Source organism: Leptopilina heterotoma, unplaced genomic scaffold, assembly GCF_015476425.1.
Source record: "Leptopilina heterotoma isolate Lh14 unplaced genomic scaffold, ASM1547642v1 Lhet_186, whole genome shotgun sequence".
NCBI classification, from domain to species: domain Eukaryota; kingdom Metazoa; phylum Arthropoda; class Insecta; order Hymenoptera; family Figitidae; genus Leptopilina; species Leptopilina heterotoma.
Genome location: NW_025110905.1, coordinates 1,530,674 through 1,557,113, shown reverse-complemented (window position 1 = coordinate 1,557,113; position 26,440 = coordinate 1,530,674). Strand labels below are relative to the sequence as shown.

At 27.6% G+C, this 26,440-nt stretch overlaps 1 protein-coding gene across 1 annotated transcript; it reads right to left on the bottom strand.

Annotated features, from left to right (window-relative positions):
* Positions 1-21,114: 21,114 nt before the first annotated feature.
* Positions 21,115-22,196, bottom strand: LOC122500461. The gene is made up of 4 exons (XM_043609401.1): positions 22,064-22,196; positions 21,753-21,991; positions 21,389-21,661; positions 21,115-21,273 (listed from the first exon to the last, which is right to left on the bottom strand). The coding sequence occupies exons 1-4, from the start codon at positions 22,170-22,172 to the stop codon at positions 21,241-21,243; spliced, it is 654 nt and encodes a 217-aa protein (XP_043465336.1). The 5' UTR covers positions 22,173-22,196; the 3' UTR covers positions 21,115-21,240.
* Positions 22,197-26,440: the final 4,244 nt, after the last annotated feature.

The window sequence follows — 26,440 nt, the reverse complement described above, 5'->3', positions numbered from 1 at the left end:
CTTAAAAAAAATCTTACCATCTAATAAAATGTTAATCAGAATAATTATAAAGCAGTTTTATATTACAAAAAAATTTACACACACACTACAATAAAATAACTACAAGCGACGGATAGAATTAAATTGCTGTGATTTTTTTGTAACTCATAGAGATCCAAAAATCGTTTGTCTCGGACTCATTTTTCTTTTTTAATACATTTTTAAATAACCAATCATTTAACATAATCACATTACGTACAGAACAATTTACGTTTCTCAGGTCAATGCATCGATTATGATAATGATGATGTTTACATGGTATCATATTGTCTGATAAAAAAACTAATTGTCGAAGAGATGGACAGCTCAAGTCCGCCATATCAACAATGTTTATTTTACATTTCGCAGTGCATAAATCTTGTAACCATTTCTTCTTCTCTAGGCCTTTTACATAAATTGTACGTGCATTTTTTAATGTTTTATTTAAAATAGTTGGTAATAAATCGAAAGGAATATCACCATCATTCCAATATAGACAATGAAAATTTTTTTCCAACCAACGGTTAATATTTTGGTATTGTGGTTTCATATATATCCATTTATATGGTGATTGAAAGAGAAAATTAAAGGGTTTGGTTATGTTCTCTTCAAGCGGTGTTATAGCCAATTCTTTTAAAATAAATTGATTTGTAGGTGATTTAAAACCTTGAAGGTCTACTACATAATCCATCTTGACTGTTACTGAATTAATAAGACAAAAGTAGGATTATTTATATTCTTCATTTTTTAGTAATATTGTCTTTAGTAATTTTTTTTTACCTTTTTTTAGTAATTTTTAAATGATTTTTTTTACTCCACCACTGATTGGTCTGTACTCTACTACTCTGTCATGCAAAATGAGACAATATGCAGAAGTTTGATTAGGAAAATTTTCTTTCGCTTCAAATTCAAGTCGATTGTCAACAGGGCCGTATTTTAGAGATTCATTTTGCTTTGAACAGTCAATTACTATTAATGGTGCAAAATCGAGAAATTCACCTTTCGTTAAATATGGTTGACATTCTTTATCATAGTAACTAGCTTGAAAGTTTGTATACATTTCATACAGTACAGCATAATGTTTCTTATCTAAATCAAGGTTAAGATTACCATATGGATAGCACTGATTGTTTAAAAATAATTTAACATTTGTAATTCTACAATGATCAAAGTGACTAGCATTTCGCGTTGTTACATTTTTTCGGTTTGTTTAAAAGCCTAGAATTACAAAACGAGGTTTTTCTAATTGCGTTGATGTTTTAACAGTCCACACATGATTCGCAGTTGTTGGTAGCAGAGGATATTCATATAATTCCCAGGTTCGAAAACTAATTGGAATTAGTGGATCTTTTTCAATGTATTTTAGCAATTTGAATTTTCGTGCATCAGATAAGCGTACATTAGGTAACAACCATTCAATTTTATCAATGGAAATTTTCACAAGTTCCTCAGCAGTTTGCAAAATTGCATTAACATCATTTCTCGATCTTGTTAAAATTAATTCATGTCTCGCGTTTACAATAATTTTTTGATAATCCTCAGCAAAACCAAAAATAACGCTTAGTGGAATTGAAATATCAAAATTACCATTATTATCAGCTAATGGAGTATTTGCATCGCATGTGGGAAACCAACCTGCATTTTCTAAAAATTTACTTTGAGTACCATAAATTGAAATGTAATTTTTCATGAGACTCGTAAGACCGACATTTTTGTTTTTATCAATTTCCACAGCATTTAGCTCATAACGAGCTTCCTCAAAAAAATGACAGATGGCGTTCATGATAAGCCTAGTATTGGTGACTGGTGTCCCATTTTCTTTTGTTAATTTTCCTTGTATATGAAGTGAGCTTTTTCCTGGTAGAAGACAGTGGTCTTGATTATGAACAGCAATTCGAATTTCATCACTATTATTGAATGTTGATGAAGCATATGGTAAATGAGCATGGACTTCATAATGAGCAATGGATTCATCATAAACAATTGGTTTTGCAATACTTAGCAAGTCGTCCTCCATTTTTTTTATTTTTTACAGAATATTAGTTGTCTATAGATGAAACCAACAAAGCAAATGCATACAAATTTAAATCTTTTATTTTCACCTTCTTTTTTGCTTTTTCTGCTCTATCACTTTTAATCCTAGACTCTTCAATAGTTGAATGTTCTGCGGTGTTAACACCTTGACTGAAGATTTGTAACTGAATCTTTTTTGACATCCTACAGAGTTATTATTATTAATATAATAACCAAAGCCAACTTTTTGATTAAATACAATACCCATAATTTTATTCTTCTATTTTACAACCTCTTAATGTGTAATCTTATAGTAATAGTTTCACCACGAAAATTCACAATATGCCCATCTTGATCAATGATTTGGAATTGAATATGATCTATTGTCTTGACAGCAACTGGTAAGTAAATGACTTGAGAGGGTACTTCAATTATCTTATATCCTGGTGGTACAGTGGGAAAAAATTCGTGAATTGTGTGCACCTTTTTATGATTAATATATGCACCTGTTGTAATATTACATTCAATTCTTAATGAATTCAGCTTTATAATAGACACTGGTAAATCAGATTGATGGAATATGTCAGCTTTCAGTATTTGTTGCCTAAAGCCTAATAATTGTGCAATAGAATTTGATTTTTTAAAATTAATGTCACTATTGCACAAAATTTCACTCCTCAATGTGTTGTTATTTGGTTTAATGTGAAGATTAATTCCTTTTGGTTTTAAAACATGCTGTAGATAGCGTTGAATATCATCAATTTCGTAGCTACCTGTCGGTATAGTGATTTCTTCATCACCGACGTAAAATTTATTATTTCTACATTTGGAATCGAATTAAAGGTTAGAAATTCAACAAGTCCAAGAACATAATTTTTATTTGGAGTCAATTCAATTGGTGGAAAATAGTGTGCTTCCAAAATTGAAGAATTTCCAGACAATGTTAAGGTTAATGAATCGTTCATTTTGAGGGTTCAATGTAAACTGAGATTTAAAATTTTACTAGTCTTTATTTAAACAGGGAAAATACATTTTTTAACTCAAGTTGATTACAGAGAAATTTTAAACATAAATGACCACAAACAAAAGAGTCATAATTTTGATATCTTTTATGATTATATTTGATATTATCAACACTGAGATATTTTACAAGATCCGTAGGTGGTCGAAGGTTTCCAAAACTATCAAAATATATAACATCATTCTTTATTTTTTTTATAGGCAACCCAATGTGTGCCAGCACTATTTTTATTATCTAAATTAACTATAGCTGTTTCATTCTTACATGGTCCCATAAATGGTAAATCATCACGCATAAAAACTCCTCGAAAGTTAGGAATTTTTAACAATTTAGCATATTTAAGTAAATCGTAATTAGTCAATGCTCGTTGTGGTAATTTTACATTTTTTTTTGCTTTTTTTTAGCAGAACATTCTAATCCCAATCCTTGTTTGTATGGCTTAAAAAAAAGCCCTTTACCAAGAGCAATGGACTCCATTGTTTGATTATGTCGTTGACTTTCTTCAAGTTGTTTTTTCGCTGCTTTTGCATCATTAACTGCTTTTGCAATTCCAGCAGCTCCACCAGATAGAGCCCCTACTGCACTGAGACCAGCGAAAATCGGCACAAGAAATGGTAAAAAACCACCAACTTTTTTTGGTACTGGTAAAATTCGAGGTTGCTTCACTTTGTTTTTTCCACCTGCGATTTTCACAGCTATTCGTGCCCCTTTTAGAGCTGACTTAATAGCTGATGAGGTATCATTACCAGGAACAATAGATTTTTTTGCTGCTAGTACAATATTTCTTAATGGATGTGTTGCTTTATTTTTTCTTTTCTTCTTATTCTTAGATTTATTCTTTTTTGATTTTAAACCCATTCCCATCTTTGTTTTCATTTTCATAGCGTTAGCAATTGCCCAAGCTGTTGCTTTTTCACCAAATTTTGCGTCACTAGCGTGTACTCGACTCCAAGCTTTTTCAGCGAGTATTTTGTCTGCTGCGTGTCTATTCTCAACGTTATTTCTATTTTGAGAATAAGCAATATCGTGCTCTTTGCAAGCTTGATCTAGTGGATTGATACCAGGATCACCACGTGCCAATCGTTTTGCTAATTTAGTTCCAGGTCCACAATACTGATAACCAGAAACATGCAATTCAATAGGCAATTTGTTAATACACTTAAATCTCGCTATAACGACCTTCTCTATAACGAGCGCTCTCTATAACGAGGGCTCTGTCTCTCGGTATAGCGAGAAAAATTTTCTCCCGATTACCCCCACTATTTATAAACAAATGCACATTCAGTTGGTTTAAATTTGGTTAAAATCAATTTTATTTATATGAAATAAAAATAAAAAGTCACTTCTTATTTGAAATTATATCAATGAGTCGAACATCTTCAAAATTTAAGCTTATATAAATTTTCTGTATGTTAAAGTTCAAAGTAAACTAGGTTACGTTTGTAATTTTGACATTATTTAATTTGTAAACACTAAAAAAATGAATAAAGAATCTTAAAAGTGGGGATTTCTCATTTCTCCTCTTGCGCTCGTAATAGAGGGAGACTTGACTCCCGAACTTCTCGTTATAGCGAGATTCGAGTGTAATTCTATTGAAAATGCCTCTTCCACGTTTGACAGATCTTTTTGAACTGATTGATTTTTTCTTTACACACATGTTAATAATAATAATCATTTGACATTCTTTTGAAGACTGAAGGAGAAAATGTATAAAAGCAAGGTATTTATACCAGTCTGGGTCAGTTCATGTTGATGCTCCAAACTGGAATGTTGTTTTCTATTTTTTGCGCTTCTCCTCTTTGAAGATCTATCAGTGGTGAAGTTATGCAGCCAATACATAATCATTCTACGTGAACGTGTCATCCATTAGGTTATACAGCCAATACATAAACAACCTATGTGTACGTACAAGCATTTCAACATCACCTTGTCACAGCAGCCTACGATGAACTGACCACGTATCTATTAAAACCCATGTATTTATACTTTTTACCTCAGTTCAGATCAAATGATGGAGTTTAAAACGCAAAATATAAAACTTCCTGTGACAGATTTTGATAATGTAACACATAAAAAGTCTGAAAGAAAGCGTCATGGAAATTTACTGCCAAATACCGTACGTGCAATTTTCTGTGGACCATCCAATTGTGGAAAAACAAATGCGTTACTCGCCTTACTTTTACATCCAAATGGACTTCGCTTTGAAAATGTCTACATCTTCTCAAAATCATTAAGTCAACCAAAATATAAATTTTTAGAGAAAACTCTTCAACTAGTTGATGGTATTGAGTACTTTCCATTTAAAGAACATGAGGAAGTTATTCAACTGAATGAAGCACAACCAAATTCTACAATTGTATTTGACGATGTTGCCTGTGATAAGCAAGACAGAATACGCGAATTTTTTTCTATAGGTCGCCATAGACTCATTGATTGTTTTTATTTGTGTCAAACTTATACACGAATTCCAAAACATTTAAATCGCGATAATGTGAATTTTTTGATAATTTTCAAGCAGGATGATTTAAATCTTAAGCACATATATGAAGATCATGTAAACACAGATATGTTGTATAACAAATTTCGAGAATTGTGTTCACATTGTTGGAACAGTGATAAATATGGTTTTGTTGTCATTGACAAGGATAGTGAATTGAATTGTGGTAGATATAGAAAAGGTTTTGATTGTTTTATAAAAATTTCTGATACTTAAAAGAATTTTTACATAGCCTCTTTGATTAGTAATACTTGAGATCTGACTCAATCAAGATGTCATCATCTTTGAGAATTCAACAAATTCACAAACAGAAAGATATAGCACAGCACTTAGCAAAAGCTAGCCAGGCAATTCGTCATAAACATAAATTGTTGAAATTAGATAAAGAGTCCTTTGAACAGGCACTAGGAGATACTTTTAAACCTATTGTTAATCCTTTGGAGAAACTGGTTGATGACATTGAAATACTTAAAACTGTGGACACAATTAAAAGAGAAAATATAAAAAATGGAACAAAAAAAGAGAGATATTCTGACATTGATGATGATGATGATGATTATAATATAAATGAGGAATAATTTAAATCAGCGACATTTGAAGAGGATCCAACACAACTTTTAGAAAATTCATCTTCTAAAGAAGAACAACATTTTTTATCAGCGTCTTTTTCACCAGTACTAGAAGAGGAAACGAAAAAATATCTGATAATGTTGAATAAAAGAAATAAGGAGCTTGACAATGTATATGGTGTACGTAAATTAGCGAAAGATAAAATAATGATTGGTGATTCTGCAATAAGTTTTGATCAGAATTATATTCGTATTGGTAATTCAAGTTTTTCCAGTAGTTTAGGATTACTTGAGCTTCTTTTTAAAAAAGTGCCAAATGAGTCTATTGTAAATAAAGAGGATCTTGCAAATTTCAAGACAATAATTCTCTCAACAAATGCTCATAGAAAACACTATGTAGCTGATAGTGATATTCGCGAGAATAAATCATTTAAATTTAAACAATTTATTGAAAAATTAATTTCTACTTCAAGAAAAAGTGGTGGTAAAAGACAAAGTACTTCAGGTGGAAATGTTATACCACCATACATGTTGGCAAAAGAAGGAAGTAAATTTAACTATGTATACTGGGATGATCCAAATGAATTAGTCGATCGATTACGTTTAATATTAGCCTCTGAAAAAGCGGGAAATTCAAGTCATTCAAATGAAATTTTATCCATTATTGAAGAACTACGAGAAGCCAACATTATTTATTAAAAAATCAGTTGAAACAATGTCGCTCGACGTGTTTGGACGTGCTTTTAATAAAAGCAAAGTATTTGAAGCAAAGGATGACGTAACTTTAGAGTTGGTTAAAAATTTATTAGAAAAAGACATGGAAGAAACGTATAACAATTTATCAATTTTAAGAAAACAAATTACTGACACACTCCAATTAATTAGACGTTTAGAATTTAAGATTAATAAACAATTTTTTAGAAACTTTGAAGAAGACATATCAGATTTAAAAAATTCTGTGCGTATAAATTCTGATATTATTTCTCATTTAGAGAATAGAATTGATAAAATTCAGGGAAAGACAAAGTAGGATCTTAATTTTATTTACTTATCAAATGACTGCTGACTACAAGGTGTATTGGTGCAACAATGTCTCTCGATGTATTTGGACGTTCTTTTAAGAAAACTGATAATTCGATACGTGGACCTCCCGGTATTGGTTTTAAGGTTACATCTGAAGGACATTACGATATTGAATACAGACAATTACGGAATGTAGCAGAAGCATCAAGTAAAAGTGATGCAGTGAACTTGGAGTTAGTGCAAAATTTATTACAAAAAGTGGTACTTGATAATTTTAACATCATACAAAGTTTAAAAAAACAAATTGATGACACTGCCTATATGATTGAAAGTCTAGAATTGGAAATTAATAAAGAATTTTATAAAACTTTTCAACCAAATTATTTAGAACTAGATAGATTAGTGAATCTAAACACTGATAATATTTTGCAATTAGATAACAGAATATTAGCACTTGAAAAGAAAAATGAATGATGAAAAATTAGGTCTAGTTAAAGAACTGCACAGACCAGCTAGAAGAAATTATTCTAGACGAAAATTTGATATCCGTGCAATCGATGAAACGTGGCAAGCTGATCTTGTGGAAACGTTGCAATATTCTAAACAAAACAAGGGATTCAACTATATCTTAACTGTCATCGATAATTTTTCTAAATTTGCTTGGGCTGTTCCTGTTAAGAATAAAACTGGTGAAGATGTTACAGCTGCAATGAAGTCAGTGTTGAAACAAGGTCGTGTGCCCAAAAATTTACATGTGGATCAAGGAAAAGAATTCTACAATACACAATTTAAAAACCTCATGAAAAATTATAAAATAAATATTAATAATAATATTTAAATATAATTAATAAATATAATATTAATTAATATTTAATATTTATAATATTTTATAATTATAAAATAAATATGTACTCTACGTTCAGTAATTTAAAAGCATCAATTTGTGAACGATTTAATCGTACTTTAAAAAATAAAATGTGGATGCAATTTAGTTTACAAGGTACTTATAAATGGTTGGATATTTTACAAGATTTAATTTCCTCTTATAATAATACTGTGCATCGTACTATTAGAATAAAACCAAAAAATGTAAGCAAAAAAAATGAACGTAAAATCTTATTCAATGTGTATAAAAAATTTACTGTAAAGTCGTCTATTGTTAAAATAAAATTTAAAATTGGTGATAAGGTACGCATCAGTAAATTGAAACATATTTTTAAAAAAGGCTATACACCAAATTGGACAACAGAAGTCTTTACCATTTACCATGTAAATAATACTCAACCATCAACTTACCTGTTAAAAGATTATCAAAATAATCCTTTATCTGGTAGTTTTTATTAAAAAGAACTTTCTCCAGCCAATAATCCAGACATTTATTTAGTTGAAAAAGTAATTAAGAAACGAGGAAATAAATTGTTTGTAAAATGGTTAGGTTTTGAAAATTCTCACAATAGTTGGATAAATTCTATGTAAAGAAATTAATAAAATAAGAATTTATTTTTTTAACAAATTTATAAATGTGTTAACTTTTTTTTCCATGTCCTCTTCCTTAAACCTGAAAATAATTTTCTGTATCCCTTTGCCGAAAGTACTGTCTTCCCAGTCTGATTTGGCTCCGGGAATAGCGACTTTTGTGGCCGGCTCGACAGACCCAACGAGCGCTCTGATTGGTTACAAGAATTTCAACACACGTACATGTTAGCATAGCAACCACACAGACACGTTACTTACAGAGCTCACGTTTTGAAAACAACTGACAGTCATCAAAATAATGCATGAAATTTCTTATTTTCTTTTATTATTTTTTAATTATTAAATATTTATTTGTAAAAGAAAATTTCTTGTTTACTATTTTTTAAATTTTACTTACAATTATTTTTTACTTATAATTTTTTTTTCATGCCCGCCCCGACCAGCTAAGTCTCGGCTTCGCCTCGACTTTGCAAAAGTCGGGCGGGCAACTTATTGAGCTATTTTATTATTCAAACAATAATTATTTAACGTACTTTCGGCTGGGGATACAGAAAAATTGTATACGACACACGGCCAGAAATTTGGATACCCTAGCGAGCGTGATATATAAAGCCTCGGCTTCGCCTCGGCCTTATATATCACGCCGGCCAGGAAATCCAACTTTCTGGCCTAGTATCGTAATATACTATTTTTAAAGCAAAAATAATAGAAGAAAGAATATAAAATTAGTTTTTTTTCACAATTAATTATTATTATTATTATTATTAAGAACACATCAGTACATTTTTTTTTCTTTTACATAATAGAATGTCCAATCATTTGCAGCGATGGTAGAATATATACAACTTGTTCACATAATTTTTTTAAATGAAATGTACAAAGATCAGAAAACAATCGAGCAATATTAACAGAATAATGATTTCTATTAACTAAAGCTCCTTTTATTAAACCAAAGTTTTTCTTGATACAATTTTCAACAGTTTTTACGTCCGGAGCAGTTTTTTTAAACACTATCTGTCCAAGAATTTGAATAATACTATATACACCATATTGCACTGATACAATTTCAGAATCCAATATACTTTGTTGAATACAGTCCATTAGATTTTTTAAAGTTTGAAACGTAGATGCACTAATTGAAAATGGTTGTGATGATGAATTATTACCCGTACGAAAAATTAATACCATACGATGACCCAAGTAAATAACAAATTTTATTATTAAATCACCCGTTTGAAAAATTCTCTGATCCATTTCTTGTTCGAAGAACTTCATCATTTCCGTGAAATAGCTTTGCATGAAATCCCATTCATCCAGTGATAAGGCTATGGTTGTTCGAGGATGGCTACTATTTAAATGTACTTGTAATGATAAATTTTTTAAATTGTCTGCAGCAATACCAACGACAACTTGCTTAGTAAAAGATGCACTCAAGTTATATGTTGTAGAAAGTATTAAATGATTTCGTTGTAAATAAGCCATTTTGCGTTTGATGATTGAAATTCAAAATGGTTATGCGTCAGATGATGCTTGAAATTCAAAATGGTTATACTGCCCACCCAAGTATTTAAAGTACACCTGTCCTTGTTCAATCTGCTGTTTCATGTCCTCAAAAACTTCACCTTCGTTGTCAAGAAAAACTTTTAAAATCCTTTGTGGTAAAAATATAATATATTGGTTATCAACCTCAATAATAACTTTTTGTCCATATCTTGTGTCAATAATTCTTAAATTTGAAACATGAAGCACTTCACCGACGTTCAATGATTTCATAGATTTAATTGGAAGCAACATTTTTGCTACATTGTTGATTTTATTGAAATCCATTTTTTTCTTCTTTTTCGATTAGTTTAAGTTTCCGTAAATTTTCAGTCACCAACTTAATATCTTGACGAAATTGTAGTAAATTATTAATTCTTTCAATACTTTTCAAAAGTCCACTCACTTTAACTTTCTTATGATCTTTGTTAACTAACATTGGTCACAGTCACAGGATGAATTACAACTGAAAATCTAATACTAAACTCGCGAAACTAATGCCTTATATCCCCACCCCTTCTTCACACGCAAAAAACACGTCTCAACACAAACAAATTTTTTTTTCATGAGTTAAAATAGTAATATATTATGTATATAACCCCCACCTCCACTCACTCCCTACCCACACCCAGAAAATATTTCTTGGAATTGATTTTTTAATTATTTTGAGAAAAAAGGTAGTAAAATCAGTATTACACATAAACAGTAAATTTTTTGCGTTTACCCCCTCCCCTCCTCTCACATCGATCAAACTAAAATCATGTATTAACGTGTAATTTTTTTTAAGATCGTAAATTATTTGTCACATAAAAGTAGGTTAAGAAACTCGGAAAATACCCCCCCCCCCTCCGCAAAACTTTGCACGTTAACCCACACCCATCATCAGAATTTTAAGACCATTATCCAATTTCTACAAAAATCACGTCTGAAATACAAATACATTCTTTTGACATCGTTAATTATATATGTCACATAAAAATAAGCCATAAATCATCTACAATACTCCACCTCTTCCAACCAACAATGGCACAAGTTTTAAAATATACACAATTCTTTTTGCAAATGACCCCCCCCCATCATACTATAAACCACCACCCACAATCTTGCTCATGATCCATGACCCCCTTCAAAAATTTGCACCCCGCACCCAGCATCAAAATTTCAAGATCAGATTCCAAGGTCAAATCATGCGCCCACACGTGCTCACACAGACACGCACTCACACGTACACACATCTCACACCGACACGCACTAATACCAGTTGGTCCAGAAGCCCCCCTGTATATCTACTTTTGATTTCGGAAGTAATGTTTATCTCAGCGGATCATGTTGACATTAAGATGATTCGTTATGACTTAAATATTTTAATTTTTTTTAATTTTCTAACAACTACGAATATACTAACATTTATTCAAAAGCATTTATCGTTTGTCTATTGAATTAAACGAAAAAAAACAATTATATAGGTTCCTTACCTTGTTCTAGTACACTGCAAAAACCAGTGTCCTATTCGATAAATAAGATGCTTTCGAAAGCATCTTACTGATTTTTAAAATGCTTTATACGTCTTAGATATTTTTTCTATCTCAAAAAAGTAAAGCACTTTTGTAAGTTTTTCAAAGTGTCCCAATTCAAGATGTTTTTGGCGTAATAAGATGTTTAGCGATAAAGTTACTTATGTATCGTAAGATGCGAAAAATAATTTAAGTTACTAAAAACTAAGATGCATGAAATGTTTTACATATGAGCCCATAGTTAACCTCCAATTTTTTTTTCCAAAAAATATGCTGAAAATATGTACGAAGATACTTTTAACACCTTAAGTTAAGACACCTTAAGTAACTAAAAAGTGACTACCAAAACATCTTAGAAATGACTACGAAAACATCCTAAATTAAGACACTTCCTTTTGCAGTGTACCAATTCTTAATTCGCACTATTAATCAAAAGTTGTCTTATTTTATGTTTAATTTATGTCAATATTACTTTTTTTTAATTATAAATAATAATTTGATTTAAACAAAACTTAATTTGTAATTCTAAAATGACATAAATTTTAAAAAACAATAGGCTGATTTTAAAACAAAACAATTTTTGTTTAACTTAGATCGTTGTTTTTCGATGCTACAGTTGTAAAAAATTTTTTTTTAAATTGTTGAATTTTAAAGAGGCGAAAGAAAGATGATTCCATAAGAGTGAGATTTTTCCAAAATCCTAAGTGATTGGATTGTAACGTGAAGTCCTTTTTTTATTCCTTGTCTATAGCCATTGTTGATGGATCTCAAAAGTGAATTTTAACATCTAAAGGTTTAACTTAGTTATATTACTCATAATCTTTAGAAGTAACTTAAAAAACCAAAATGATGAAACTAAAATAATCATACACAATAAATTAATGATAATATGAATAATGCACACATAACCTAATACAAGAAAAGCACAAAAAAACGATCTGTTACGTTTAACTACATAAGTATATACATAAATTGTATACTAATATGTTTACAATTTACTAATTAATATATATTAAAGATAAAGCTATAGTTTAATCTATATTTGTGATTAAAGCTTATCCATCAGTTTCAAAATTAGTTACTAACTTACTTAGGACATACCTAGTGGCTATTTTTATAGAAAGACATTTTTCAATATAATTAAATGTTGTATACTTCATCTTAGTACTATTTTAATTAAATATTTAAAATTTAAAAATTAATTTTTTCTCAGGTTAAGGCAATAGATTTTATGCTACCTATCTGAATATGTTAATTTTACCTAATTGATTTAAGATTTTTTTTTAATTATTCTTGTTTTTAAACTTTTTTTTAACATTTTTTTTATAATGGTAATTTTTAATTACGTTAAAAGAAGTAATACTAATACTCTCATTCGTCGTGAATGGTTATTGACTAAACTTAACCAAGCAAAAATAAAACAAATACATATTTTTTATGGTTATTATAATCTTAAAAAAGCTTATTGGATTTCTCCTGTAGGTATTCGTATAATTCGTATATATAAGTATAATTCTGTTAAGATATTATAGTATTATTTAAACTATTTTATAACATTATGATAATATATTATACCATTTAGAATTATTTATCAAATAACAAAAATATAATGATATTACAATGTTTTATAGGATTTTATTGTTTCAATAACAAAGTAATTAGATAACTAATTATGCAACTGGCAGTATCTTTATTTACAAAATTAACTTTAATAATTAATTAAAAATAAGTAATATTAATATTATTAATTAAAACTAAATATCTTGCTTCTTAAAGACTTAATACATTTAACTATAATATATATCGTAATGATTTATTTTTTAATTTAATATTTAAATGCTATTTATTTATTATTATAAAGAGAAGATTACGCTTCAAATCTAAAATAAGTAATAGAACTATAATTATTCAAGTAATACGATCACATTAAAAGTAAATCCTATTTTGAGAATTATCTGAAATGAAACATATCTTGAAAAGAAATCAATCTTAATTTAAGCTGGGCTTACGTGAAAATAAGGATAGGAAATCTAAATTTACAATTCTCATTACTTTATTTTTAAATTATTCACTAAATTTAATAGTTGTATAATTTAGTTTTCTCACATTCTATATGTTTTCCTTAAATTAAAGATAATCAATGTTCTGATAATCAGCATGATTTTCTCTTCAAATTCAGGAAAATTTATGACTTGAAATTAATCTAGGATTAAAAATAAGTTTTCTTTAACTGTGATATTGTAATTTAAATAAATTAACTGAAATTACCTAAAAGACACTTTCACAGTATAGTTGTTTCCGAATTTTGTTTCCGAATATTTTTGCAATCGTAAATTTCGACTGAATTCGTTGTTTATTTTCAATTTCAAACGGAAATATACTCGAAAAATCAGTTTTTGAACGATTTAAAATATTTCTAAAAAATAAAAATTGGTTGATTTTTTCGTTTTTTTTGTACAGAAAATTTAAAAATCTTGATTTTTGACTAAATAAATGAAATTTTTATATTTTCCATCTAAATTATACTCGAAAAACACGTTTTTAAAAGAATTTGAAAATTTATCAAAATTTAAAAATCGCCGTTTTTCTCGTTTTTTTCTATAGGAAATTTAAAAATTGTGATTTTCGTCAATTTCTTCAAATTTTATGTTTCCGATAATTTTTGCAATCGTAAATTTCGACTGAATTCGTTATTTATTTTCATTTTCAAACAGAAATTTACTCGAAAAATCAGTTTTTGAACGATTTTAAAAATTTCTGAAAAATAAAAATTGGTCGATTTTTTCGTTTTTTTTTGTACAGAAAATTTAAAAATCCTGATTTTCGACTCAATTAATGAAATTCTTATATTTTCCATCTAAACTATACTCGAAAAACACGTTTTTAAAAGAATTTGAAAATTTTTCAAAATTTAAAAATCGTCGTTTTTCTCGTTTTTTTTCTATAGGAAATTTAAAAATTGTGATTTTCGTCAATTTCTTCAAATTTTTTGTTTCTGAAAATTTTTGCAATCGTAAATTTCAACTGAATTCTTTATTTATTTTCATTTTCAAACAGAAATTTACTCGAAAAATCAGTTTTTGAACGATTTTGAAAATTTCTGAAAAATAAAAATTTGATCGATTTTTTCGTTTTTTTTGTACAGAAAATTTAAAAATCTTGATTTTTGACTAAATTAATAAAATTCATATATTTTCCATCTAAATTATACTCGAAAAACACGTTTTTAAAAGAATTTGAAAATTTTTCAAAATTTAAAAATCGTCGTTTGTTTCGTTTTTTTCTATAGGAAATTTAAAAATGGTGATTTTCGTCAATTTCTTCAAATTTTTTGTTTCTGAAAATTTTTGCAATCGTAAATTTCGACTGAATTCGTTGTTTATTTTCATTTTCAAACAGAAATTTACTCGAAAAATCAGTTTTTGAACGATTTTAAAAATTTCTGAAAAATGAAAATTAGTCGATTTTTTTGTTTTTTTTTACAGAAAATTTAAAAATCTTGCTTTTTGACTAAATTAATGAAATTTTTATATTTTCCATCTAAATTAAACTCAAAAAACACGTTTTTAAAAGAATTTGAAAATTTTTCAAAATTTAAAAATCGTCGTTTTTCTCGTTTTTTTTCTATAGGAAATTTAAAAATTGTGATTTTCGTCAATTTCTTCAAATTTTTTGTTTCCGAAAACTTTTGCAATCGTAAATTTCGACTGAATTCGTTGTTTATTTTCATTTTCAAACAGAAATTTACTCGAAAAATCAGTTTTTGAACGATTTTAAAAATTTCTGAAAAATGAAAATTGGTCGATTTTTTCGTTTTTTTTTTGTACAGAAAATTTAAAAATCTTGATTTTCGACTAAATTAATGAAATTTTTATATTTTTCATCTAAATTACACTTGAAAAACACGTTTTTAAAAGAATTTGAAAATTTTTCAAAATTTAAAAATCGTCGTTTTTCTCGTTTTTTTTCTATAAGAAATTTAAAAATTGTGATTTTCGTCAATTTCTTCAAATTTTTTGTTTCCGAAAACTTTTGCAATCGTAAATTTCGACTGAATTCGTTGTTTATTTTCATTTTCAAACAGAAATTTACTCGAAAAATTAGTTTTTGAACGATTTTAAAAATTTCTGAAAAATGATAATTAGTCGATTTTTTCGTTTTTTTTGTACAGAAAATTTAAAAATCTTGATTTTCGACTAAATTAATGAAATTTTTATATTTTCTATCTAAATTACACTCGAAAAACACGTTTTTAAAAGAATTTGAAAATTTATCAAAATTTAAAAATCGTCGATTTTCTCGTTTTTTTTCTATAGGAAATTTAAAAATTGTGATTTTCGTCAATTTCTTCAAATTTTTTGTTTCCGAAAGTTTTTGCAATCGTAAATTTCGACTGAATTCGTTATTTATTTTTATTTTCAAACAGAAATTTACTCGAAAAATCAGTTTTTGAACGATTTTAAAAATTTTCTGAATAATGAAAATTGGTCGATTTTTTTTTTGTACAGAAAATTTAAGAATCTTGCTTTTCGACTAAATTAATGAAATTTTTATATTTTCCATTTAAATTATACTCGAAAAACACGTTTTTAAAAGAATTTGAAATTTTTTCAAAATTTAAAAATCGTCGTTTTTCTCGTTTTTTTCTATAGGAAATTTAAAAATTGTGATTTTCGTCAATTTCTTCAAATTTTTTGTTTCCGAAAACTTTTGCAATCGTAAATTTCGACTGAATTCGTTGTTTATTTTCATTTTCAAACAGAAATTTACTCGAAAAATCAGTTTTTGAACGATTTTAAAAATTTCTGAAAAATAAAAATTGGTCGATTTTTTTGTTTTTTTTGTACAGAAAATTTAAAAATCTTGCTTTTCGACTAAATTAATCAAATTTTTATTTTTTCCATCTAAATTATACTCGAAAAACACGTTTTTAAAAGAATTTGAAAATTTTTCAAAATTTAAAAATCGTCGTTTTTCTCGTTTTTTTTCTATAGGAAATTTAAAAATTGTGATTTTCGTCAATTTCTTCAAATTTTTTGTTTCCGAAAATTTTTGCAATCGTAAATTTCGACTGAATTCGTTGTTTATTTTTAATTTCAAACAGAAATATACTCGAAAAAACAGTTTTTGAACGATTTTAAAAATTTCTGAAAAATGAAAATTGGTCGATTTTTTGTTTTTTTGTACAGAAAATTTAAAAATCTTGCTTTTCGACTAAATTAATCAAATTTTTATTTTTTCCATCTAAATTATACTCGAAAAACACGTTTTTAAAAGAATTTGAAAATTTTTCAAAATTTAAAAATCGTCGTTTTTCTCTTTTTTTTTATAGGAAACTAGCTGTCGTACCCGTCTTCGACGGGTTGTAGTTTCTGATAATGCACTTAACAGTGTATCTACCAACCTAGAAAACCGGAAAATAGCCGGGAATTTGATTTGACAGGGAAAAAATAATAATTAGTTACTATTGTCTATTTCATTAGGAAAATAATACCATTTGAAACAGTGACCGACTTTTTATTATCAAATTAGTTATTTTTAACTAATTCAAATGCAGAAAACAATATTTCTCAATTTGTAGTACTTCAATCAATATAATGTATTAAAATCAATCTAAAATTTCCTCCAGTTTTTTGAGTTATAGTACAATCTAATTCGAACTAATTGTATAGCAAGTAGATCCAGTTTTTCTCTGTTACATTAAATTCCCTGATATTTTACGTCTTTTCTGGTTGGTAGACACCCTGTTAAATGTATTATTAAAAAAAAACCCGTCGAATAAACCAGGAAAAATTTGGACAAAGCCGGAAATTGTTTTAAACCAAAATAAACACCGTGTTTAACTTTTGTCTTTACATTGATCAAGTGATATTTCTAAAAGTTAAATCAGAGAGCCCACAAATACTACTGAATTTAGCTTCATAGCAATTGGTATCAATTATAATTTTTTAAATTTTTTGATATTCAAAACATTTTTATACTTACATCTTCGTTATAAGAAAGTATTTTTGAAAAATTATGCTAAAATGTGACTAAATAACATGTAATATTCAATTATATAAAGTTTAAAAGCTATCCATATTTTTATATTTCCATTTTAGTTATAAAGTATTATTTTTTGCAAAATTATGCTAAAATGTTAATAAATAACATGTAATACTCAACTATAGAAAGTTTAGAAGCAATCCATGAAAAAATATAAAATTTAGAAATTATTTGTGTTAAATAAATTCATTTATTAGAGTCAAGTATTTATTTAATTAATCCAATTAAGATTTATTTGATTCAACTAAATAAAATTATTTAAACGAAATAAATTCTTATTAGATCGAAATAAAAACTTTTTAAATAAGATATTATTTTTCAAATAATTATAATTACTTGAATCATATAACTTTTTTTAGTGTAGCTATAGTAAACTAAAAGTTATTAATGTGAACGAACATTATCTATATATTAATAAAATCAGATTACTATCTGTACATTGCTCCAAACTTGAAAATTTTTATATATTTTTTCGTTTTGAGACATTAGAATTCTAAAAATGTAAAAAAAATTTCTGTCTGTCTGTCTCTGTCTGTATGCAAAACTTTGTTCGCGCATCAATTGAAAACGGTTCAACCAATTAAAGTGAAATTTGGCAGTCTATTAGGTATTAAAGTAACTTACAATCATAGCCTTATCCGATTAAAAAATATTAACTTGAACAAAAGTTATGACATTTTTCCAAAAAATTCAAAAAAACAAAAAAATGCAAATTTTTTATCTTTTGTAAAATGAATGAAAAAACTATCCTTAGCTAACTTTTTCAGATAAATACAACCCATTTCTACGATAAAATTTTTAAAAAAGATGTATTTTGAAATTTTTTTTCGTTTTTTTAGATCAACTTTTTTCTAAGAAAATAGTGATTTTTAATCTTTAAGCAAGCTTTTCAGGAAAAGTTATTAAAGTTTTTTATTTAAAGATCAGTATGTAAAGTAAGAAATTTGCTACATTAGACAAAATTAATAAAGTCTAAATGCTATAGGAAAAAATGTTGAATCTTCAGAAATTCGGTTTTTTGAATTTTTGCTAATTTTCCATAATTTTAGATTTTTTACCGAAGGGTGGAGATAACAAATTAGGTAAAGTATTTTTTAAGAGCACAAAAATAATAAAGCTAAATGCTATAAAAAAGAAGGAAAAATGTTGAATTTTAAGAAATTCGGTTTTTTGAATTTTTGATAATTTTCCATAATTTTAGATTTTTTACCGAAGGGTGGAGACTATTGAAGAAGTAAAGTATTTTTTAAGAGCACAAAAATAATAAAGCTAAATGCCATAAAAAGAAGGAAAAATGTTTAATTTTAAGAAATTCATTTTTTTGCATTTTTGCTATTTTTCCATAATTTTAGATTTTTTACCAAAGGGTGGAGATAACAAATTAGGTAAAGTATTTTTGAAGAGCCCAAAAATAATGAAGCCAAAAGCCATAAAAGAGAAGAAAAAATGTTGAATTTTAATAAATTCGGTTTTATGAATTTTTGCTAATTTTCCATAATTTTAGATTTTTTACCAAAGGGTGAAGACTATTAAATATAAGTAAAGTATTTTTGAAGAGTACAAAAATAATGAAGCTTAATGATATAAAAGAGAAGAAAAAAATGTTAAATTTTAAGAAATTAGGTTTCTCGAATTTTTGATAATTTTTGATTTTTTGCTAAAGGGTGGAGACTATTCAAATAGTATAATTATACTACCGAAATACTCTCTAAATTTGAATCAGCGAAAAGTCGCTGATTCACCAGCCCAGAGTATGCAGCTGATGAAATAGCGTATATACACTGATGAAACAGCGTATATGCACTGATTTTCCAGCGTATATACGCTGTTTCATCAGCTGCATACTCTGGGCTGGTGAATCAGCGACTTTTCGCTGATTCAAATTTAGAGAGTAGCTAATGGTAACTAATTATTAATTAATTAATTATTAACTAATTATTAATTATTATTAATTAACTAATTATTAATTATTAATTATTAATTATTAATTAATTTATCCCGGGTATTTTTGATTTTCCAGATTGGTAGAAACAATGTTAAATGTATTGGTAGAAACTAAAACCCGTCGAAGACGGGTACGACATGACAGCTAGTGCTATATATTTTCAAAATTTTTAAAATTCAAAATTTATCTTTTGAAATAATTATTGTCATTAATTTTACTTAAATTTTATACAGGGTTAATTTTAGTATTTTTTATTACAATTTAGTCATCAGAATGAAATTTGAGTTTTTCATTTTTTGATCATTAATTAAAATAATATTAATAATAATAATAATAATAATAATAATAATAATAATAATAATAATAATAATAATAATAATAATAATAATAATAATAATAATAATAATAATAATAATAATAATAATAATAATAATAATAATAATAATAATAATAATAATAATAATAATAATAATAATAATAATAATAATAATAATATTTATTAAAATATAATAGCAATTTTGAATTCTGTGCAACATACTGACAAAAGTCTCATATTAATTATATGGATATTGTTAATATTCTGACCTAATAGAATTCTTTTAAGAAAGTAAACTTATGATTTCAACAACAAATTTTTATTGTTGACTTAAGAAATACAACCGTATAAAAATTAATTACAAAAAAATTTCAATTTTTAAACTTTTAATTTTTTAATTTTTCAATATTTAAATCTAACACTTTTTATTTGTTATTCAAAATTTTATTATTCTGACGATTAAATCTTAATAAGAAACACTAAAATTAACCCTGTACCAAGTTTAAGCACAATTCACTAAAGTATATGAAAAAACTAAAAATTTCGAATTTTCGAATTTTTGAAAAAATGGCATAACTTTCGTCCATATTAATATTTTTTAATCTACTATCGCTAGGATTTTAAGTTAGGCTAATGCCTAAAAGACTGCCAAGTTTCACTTCAAACGATCGAACCGTTTTTCCGTGATACGCGGTCGAAAATTTGCGGACATACATACACACATACACACATACACACATATACACATAATTTTCTTAATAGTATTTTCGCATTCCTTAGAGTGTAAAAAGAAGGAATATAATAGAAATTTTGAATTCTATGCAATGTACAGACAAAAGTCTGATTTTATTAATAAGGATTTAAAAATTGTGATTTTCGTCAATTTCTTCAAATTTTTTGTTTCCGAAAATTTTTGCAATCGTAAATTTCGACTGAATTCGTTATTTATTTTCATTTTCAAACAGAAATTTACTCGAAAAATCAGTTTTTGAACGATTTTAAAAATTTCTGAAAAATGAAAATTGGTCGATTTTTTCGTTTTTTTTGTACAGAAAATTTAAAAATCTTGATTTTCGACTAAATTAATGAAATTTTTATATTTTCCATCTAAATTACACTCGAAAAACACGTTTTTAAAAGAATTTGAAAATTTTTCAAAATTTAAAAATTGCTGTCCAGTAGTTCTTTTATAATTCAATGAATTTTCAACGTATCCCTTTGCGTCGGAACGTGTGACCAGTGTATTTTTCTAGATTCTCAAGTTTTAAAAATTCGGCAATTGTTTTTTGCATGTTAGCTGTAAAATCAAATTATTCATTTAAATTAAATTGTTTTTGTTAATATTAAGATTATTTCATAGTTATGTTATTTTAATTCTATTTAACATCTATAAGTATATTTTTTATATTTACCAAATTTATTTTTGCCAATAACCTGTGATGTGCATTTTCCATTTCGAAAATTTTGAAAAAACGGGTTGAAGATGTATTTTGCACGCGTAAGTTTTTATATTTTTCAACGATGTCCCGAAAATTGCCTTCAATAGTGAATGACCGACTTACATTTGTTTTCGTATTCGGAATTTTAATTAGTAAAATATCTTCCTGTGATTCAACATCTCCTATCATTATGTTAAGCAATTCGTCCGTTCTGCAAGCCCCACTTATTCCCATTATTAAAGCAACCTATGAAAATTAAAAAAATATATAACAATGACAATTTTATTTTATAATAAAAAATAGTTAACTAGAAATAAACTTCCAAAATTATACTTACTTTTAATGATAAATATGTTTCATCTGGTGCTTCATTAAGAAACTTTTCCACTTCCTGTGCTGTCAAAGTGTTTGATTTTTTGCTTTTAAATCCATTGGATTTTCGTTTTAAAAAAGCGATCAGTTTTTGGTAGGAATTAATATTAATATTATTTTTGACACTTAGAGTACTTTTTAGCATAGAATATTGCGACCAAAGTGTACTTGGTTGTTTTGTTTTTGCCATTTCGTTGAAATAAACTAGTAAAACATTTTCGGACGATGATGAGATTTTATTTAATTTTTTCTAATTATTGAAGGTTAAGTACGTACGTTCGTATTTTTCTTTTGATTTTGGTGGCAACAAATTTGTAACCACACTTGAAGCCGCTACACTTATTTCTGGAGGTGTTCCTGTGACATCGAAATCACTTTCGTCCATTTTTTAAATGCAGTTAAATAAAATTAATCTCTGTTTATGCACATTCGATAAAGCCGATAAAAACTTAAATGCCAACCGCTAGTCACGTGAATATAGTCGATTTACGATTCGATATATCGAAGCACCAAATATCGAAGTGATAATCGATTGACTAAATACAATTAAAAGTCTCTTTTACTCTTTTTGCAATTTATACAAACTCGTTACTAATAATATATTCATTTAACCACAATTCTAATAATTATTATTGTTGTAAAATTTATTAAAAATCCATTATTAATTAAAAAAATAACAATATGATACATATTTAATCTTAAAAAATATATAGCTCTTTTTATATTTCGCATTTATTGAAAAAAATTACAAATTATTATAGCAGCAAGAAAAAAATATTACTTTCTCTCCCCGTGAAATCACAGCGGGGACGGAAAGTAACATTCTCTCCCTGCCTCCGGGAAAGACGTACTTTCCACCCTCTTCATAGGTGAGAAATTGTGTACTTTCGATGCGTGTGTTAGAAAAACATATTTACAGACATAAAACTGTCAATTTCTCGAAAAACCACTCTATATATATATATACATATATATATATATGTATATATATATATATATATATATATATATATATATATATATATATATATATATATATATATATATATATATATATATATTATTTTTTGGCAAAAAATCGATATTCCGACTCAATTATCTCCGAATCTATTCCATATGGAATCTTGCTACTAGAGACTTTTTTTCTCGTCTCATCCTCAGCTACAACATTGCTGTAGACACCATTTCGCCAAACTTTATACTTTTCGAGTTATTATCAAAAAAAGTAATTTTTATTACATTCTCATCATATGAAAAAGTATTAGTTTTGGTCGAAAATTGACTTTCGCTAATTTCATGAAATCTCGACGTTTTGGGGTCCCCTGAACCCAAAAAACATGGTCCGGCGATGGTGTCTGTCTGTTCGTCTGTCTGTCTGTCTGTCTGTAGACCAAAAATTTTGTACCCACGATAACTCTTGAAAAACTTATCCGATCGTTTTTAAATTTAACACACTTAAAGTTGGTGCAAAAATGAAGGCCAAGTTCGTTAACCAGCTATTTTCGTCAGAAACTACTTTTTTTTAAGTTTTTGGGTCAGTCAGCTTAGGGAGCGTTTACAAATGATGTCACGTTTTTGGGGGCAGGGGAGGGGTCACTTCTAAACGTGACACAATGTATTTTTGCAAGTGAAATTGCATGAAGTAGCGTGACAGTGTAGGGGGGGTCTAAAATCCCGAAAAATTGCGTGACATCATTTGTGAACGCTCCCTTAACTGTGTTAAAGAATTTGTTATTGATTTTGTAAACTGTTATAACTTTTATAAAAATTCGTTTTTATCAACAACTTGATAATAATACTTTAAAAATATTTTAGCTGCTTCTGCAAATCATGTTTCTGCTAAGAGAGTTGGTATAATTAAAAATAACTTTCCAATTTTAATCATCAAGACCAAATTTAGAGTTGTGCAAAAAGCTTGAAGCTCAAATCTTGATCGAGCTTTTTCGAGCTTTTTATTTTTCGAGCCGAGCCGAGCCGAGCTGTGTAAAAAGCTCGAATAGTTTCGAGTACTCGAATTCACTCTAGTGCTCAAATTTAATCGAGTCCTTGAATTTACCCGAGTACTCGAATTTTTCGAGTACTTGAAGTCACTCAAGTACTCGAAAATGTCGAGTACTTGATACATCGAGCCGGCTTGGACTTGGCTCGTATCGACATTTCGAGCTTTTTGCACATCTCTACCAAAAATATACATTTTAATCCACTTAATCTCCCAATCATCAGCAAACAAAAACATGTGATGAGAATGTAATCCTTAAAGTCGTAGTAACTTTAAGAAAAAAAATATTTTATTAAACATATAATAGGAAATAATAACAAGAACACAAATAATGCAAAACAATTTCAGACCGCGATTCGATTGTAAAAAAAGGTCTACGCACAAATTTCAAGTTTTAACGATACTTTACATTTACCGACTATATTTCAGTGAGATGCTGTAAATAAAAAAATGATTTCAATGCTCAATAATCACAATCTATAAACATCAGGATTCAACAGAAGCATAAAAAACCCTTTAGTCAGAATTAACCAAAAGCTTCAGGAAACATCAAAGTAGTCACAAAACATCAAAATTTATGTAATATTATGTTTTTAAAATGATTTTTAAATAAGTAATAGTAAGAAGAGTTATTTATTTGGAATAATTTGTTCCTCTCAGTTCCTTATTAGTTTTCAAATAAACAATAAAATTTGTTCTTCGTATACACAATTAACAGTATTTCTTCCAACCACCGACAGATTGGCTCGGTCGGATAAATGCCTGGCTCGGTGGGCGGACCAAGGGTACTTGGTTCGCGCTCATTAGCCTAAGATTTTTCCGGCACGTGAGAGAATCTGAGCGGGAGGTTTGACGTCGAAGTATAATGATGTGCAAAGTCGATTATTGTCCGGTACACACCTGTCGCGTCACAGGTTATATTTTAAGTATATTTCCGTTGGATTCACTAATAACCAATGGCTGGATTCTTTTTACTGTTATAACCGCTTGAAAGCGGGCACTGAATTTAAATTTGAATTTGTTATTTAGATTGAAGGTGGAATAATAAATATACACTTATAATTGATTGGAAAAACCCCTTTCGGGTAAAAAACCAATTTTATTTAAGTTCAAATATACACTTAACAATTCTGTTTTACAAATAATTGTTTTTATTGTTAAATATTAATTTAACAATTTAAATTGTTTGATTTAGTTATTCACAAATTGTAAGATTCGCTGATTTAACAATAATACTTTTAAAGATATGCACTACTAATTAGTGGTCTCTTCTCAAGTCTCGAAAATTGTCTAAGTCTTTGGGTCTCAGGCGCTCTCTTTATATACCCAACTAAAAGGGGGGAGGTTTACCCTCCCCTCTTTGTTTAACCAATCAGAGCGCTGATGACGTGGCACTTGACCAATAAGCGTTGAACATTCAAGGTCAAGTTATTGCGCATTTTCCAAATGACCAAAATAATGACACGTGTCAAGGTTAAATTATTACGCATTTAACAGATCTCAAGGTCAGATTATTACGCATCTTACAAATGACTCATTGTTATATATTTTACTGCGCAGTTTTTATCTGCGCAATAAAATAACCGTCATACGAAGATTTACAATATAATTTTGCAGTTTTTCTTATCAATAATAAGAAGTACAAATTCAGCATTTCATAATCATAATTTCGTTCTATTTAATCAAATATAAGTAAAATAGTTAATACATATTCCTTAATTAATTAAACATTAATAATAATAATAAATTTAACTTAATATTAATACAATTAATACTATATTTAATTACAGTTTTCTAAAATAATTACAATAGTTTTATAATATAACCTATAGAAATACAATGATTATACGATAAAATAGAGAGAGAAATAGAAAGAACAAATGTCAAATAAAAGGCCTTTTCAATTTTTGGATCAAATAATAATAATATTAATAATAATAATAACAATAATAATAATAATGTTTAATTGTAATATAAATACAACTTTAGATTTTTAAATTTGAATCCTCCAAGATGACAATCAAAATTCCTAGTTCATTTATATAGAATTTAAAATTCCCTATAAAACTTACTAGGCACTGATGCCAGATGCCACAACACCATTAGAATTCGACTGTCGATAAACCGGTTGTACTCAATGAGGTTTTCTACAGTTTCCCTCTCCAGTGGCGAGAAAACCCATTAGACAGGTGGTCCAGGCAAATGCGAGTACTCCTAATTTTCAAGTCGCTCAGTAGGCGCAAAAATTTAGTATTAAGAAATGTTTGTAAGAAATGTTCTACGGTTGTAATAACACTTGTATAGCCAAGATTGTAGGCTTAAGACGGGTGTATAAACAAATAAATAAATATTTCTTCCAACCAGCTAAAATTAAAGCTAACTATAATTTGCAATTCGACTATCTAAGCACTATTTTAGAATGGAATAGCCCAACCTGCAGCCTTAATTTAGTTCTAAATTGGTTCTATGACTTTAAACTATACATTCAGTTTAGTAAATGTCCCCGATATAGCTATTACTTTTATATATATTTCTATAGAACATAACCTTAAAATTGTTTAAACTTGGTATGACGGAAGTCATCTCAATAGGACAGCAAGTGTTTTAAATTAAATATAAATATAACCAAAAATATTTATTAAAAATTAGTAAGT

Bases quoted from the DNA above. Each gene is read 5' to 3' on its own strand.
- LOC122500461 (XM_043609401.1), bottom strand. From the start codon at position 22,172: ATGGACGAAAGTGATTTCGATGTCACAGGAACACCTCCAGAAATAAGT. The intron at 21,992-22,063 runs GTACGTACTTAA...ATGTTTTACTAG, and splicing joins ATCAAAAGAAAAATACGAAC to TTTATTTCAACGAAATGGCA. The intron at 21,662-21,752 runs GTAAGTATAATT...TAATTTTCATAG, and splicing joins AAACATATTTATCATTAAAA to GTTGCTTTAATAATGGGAAT.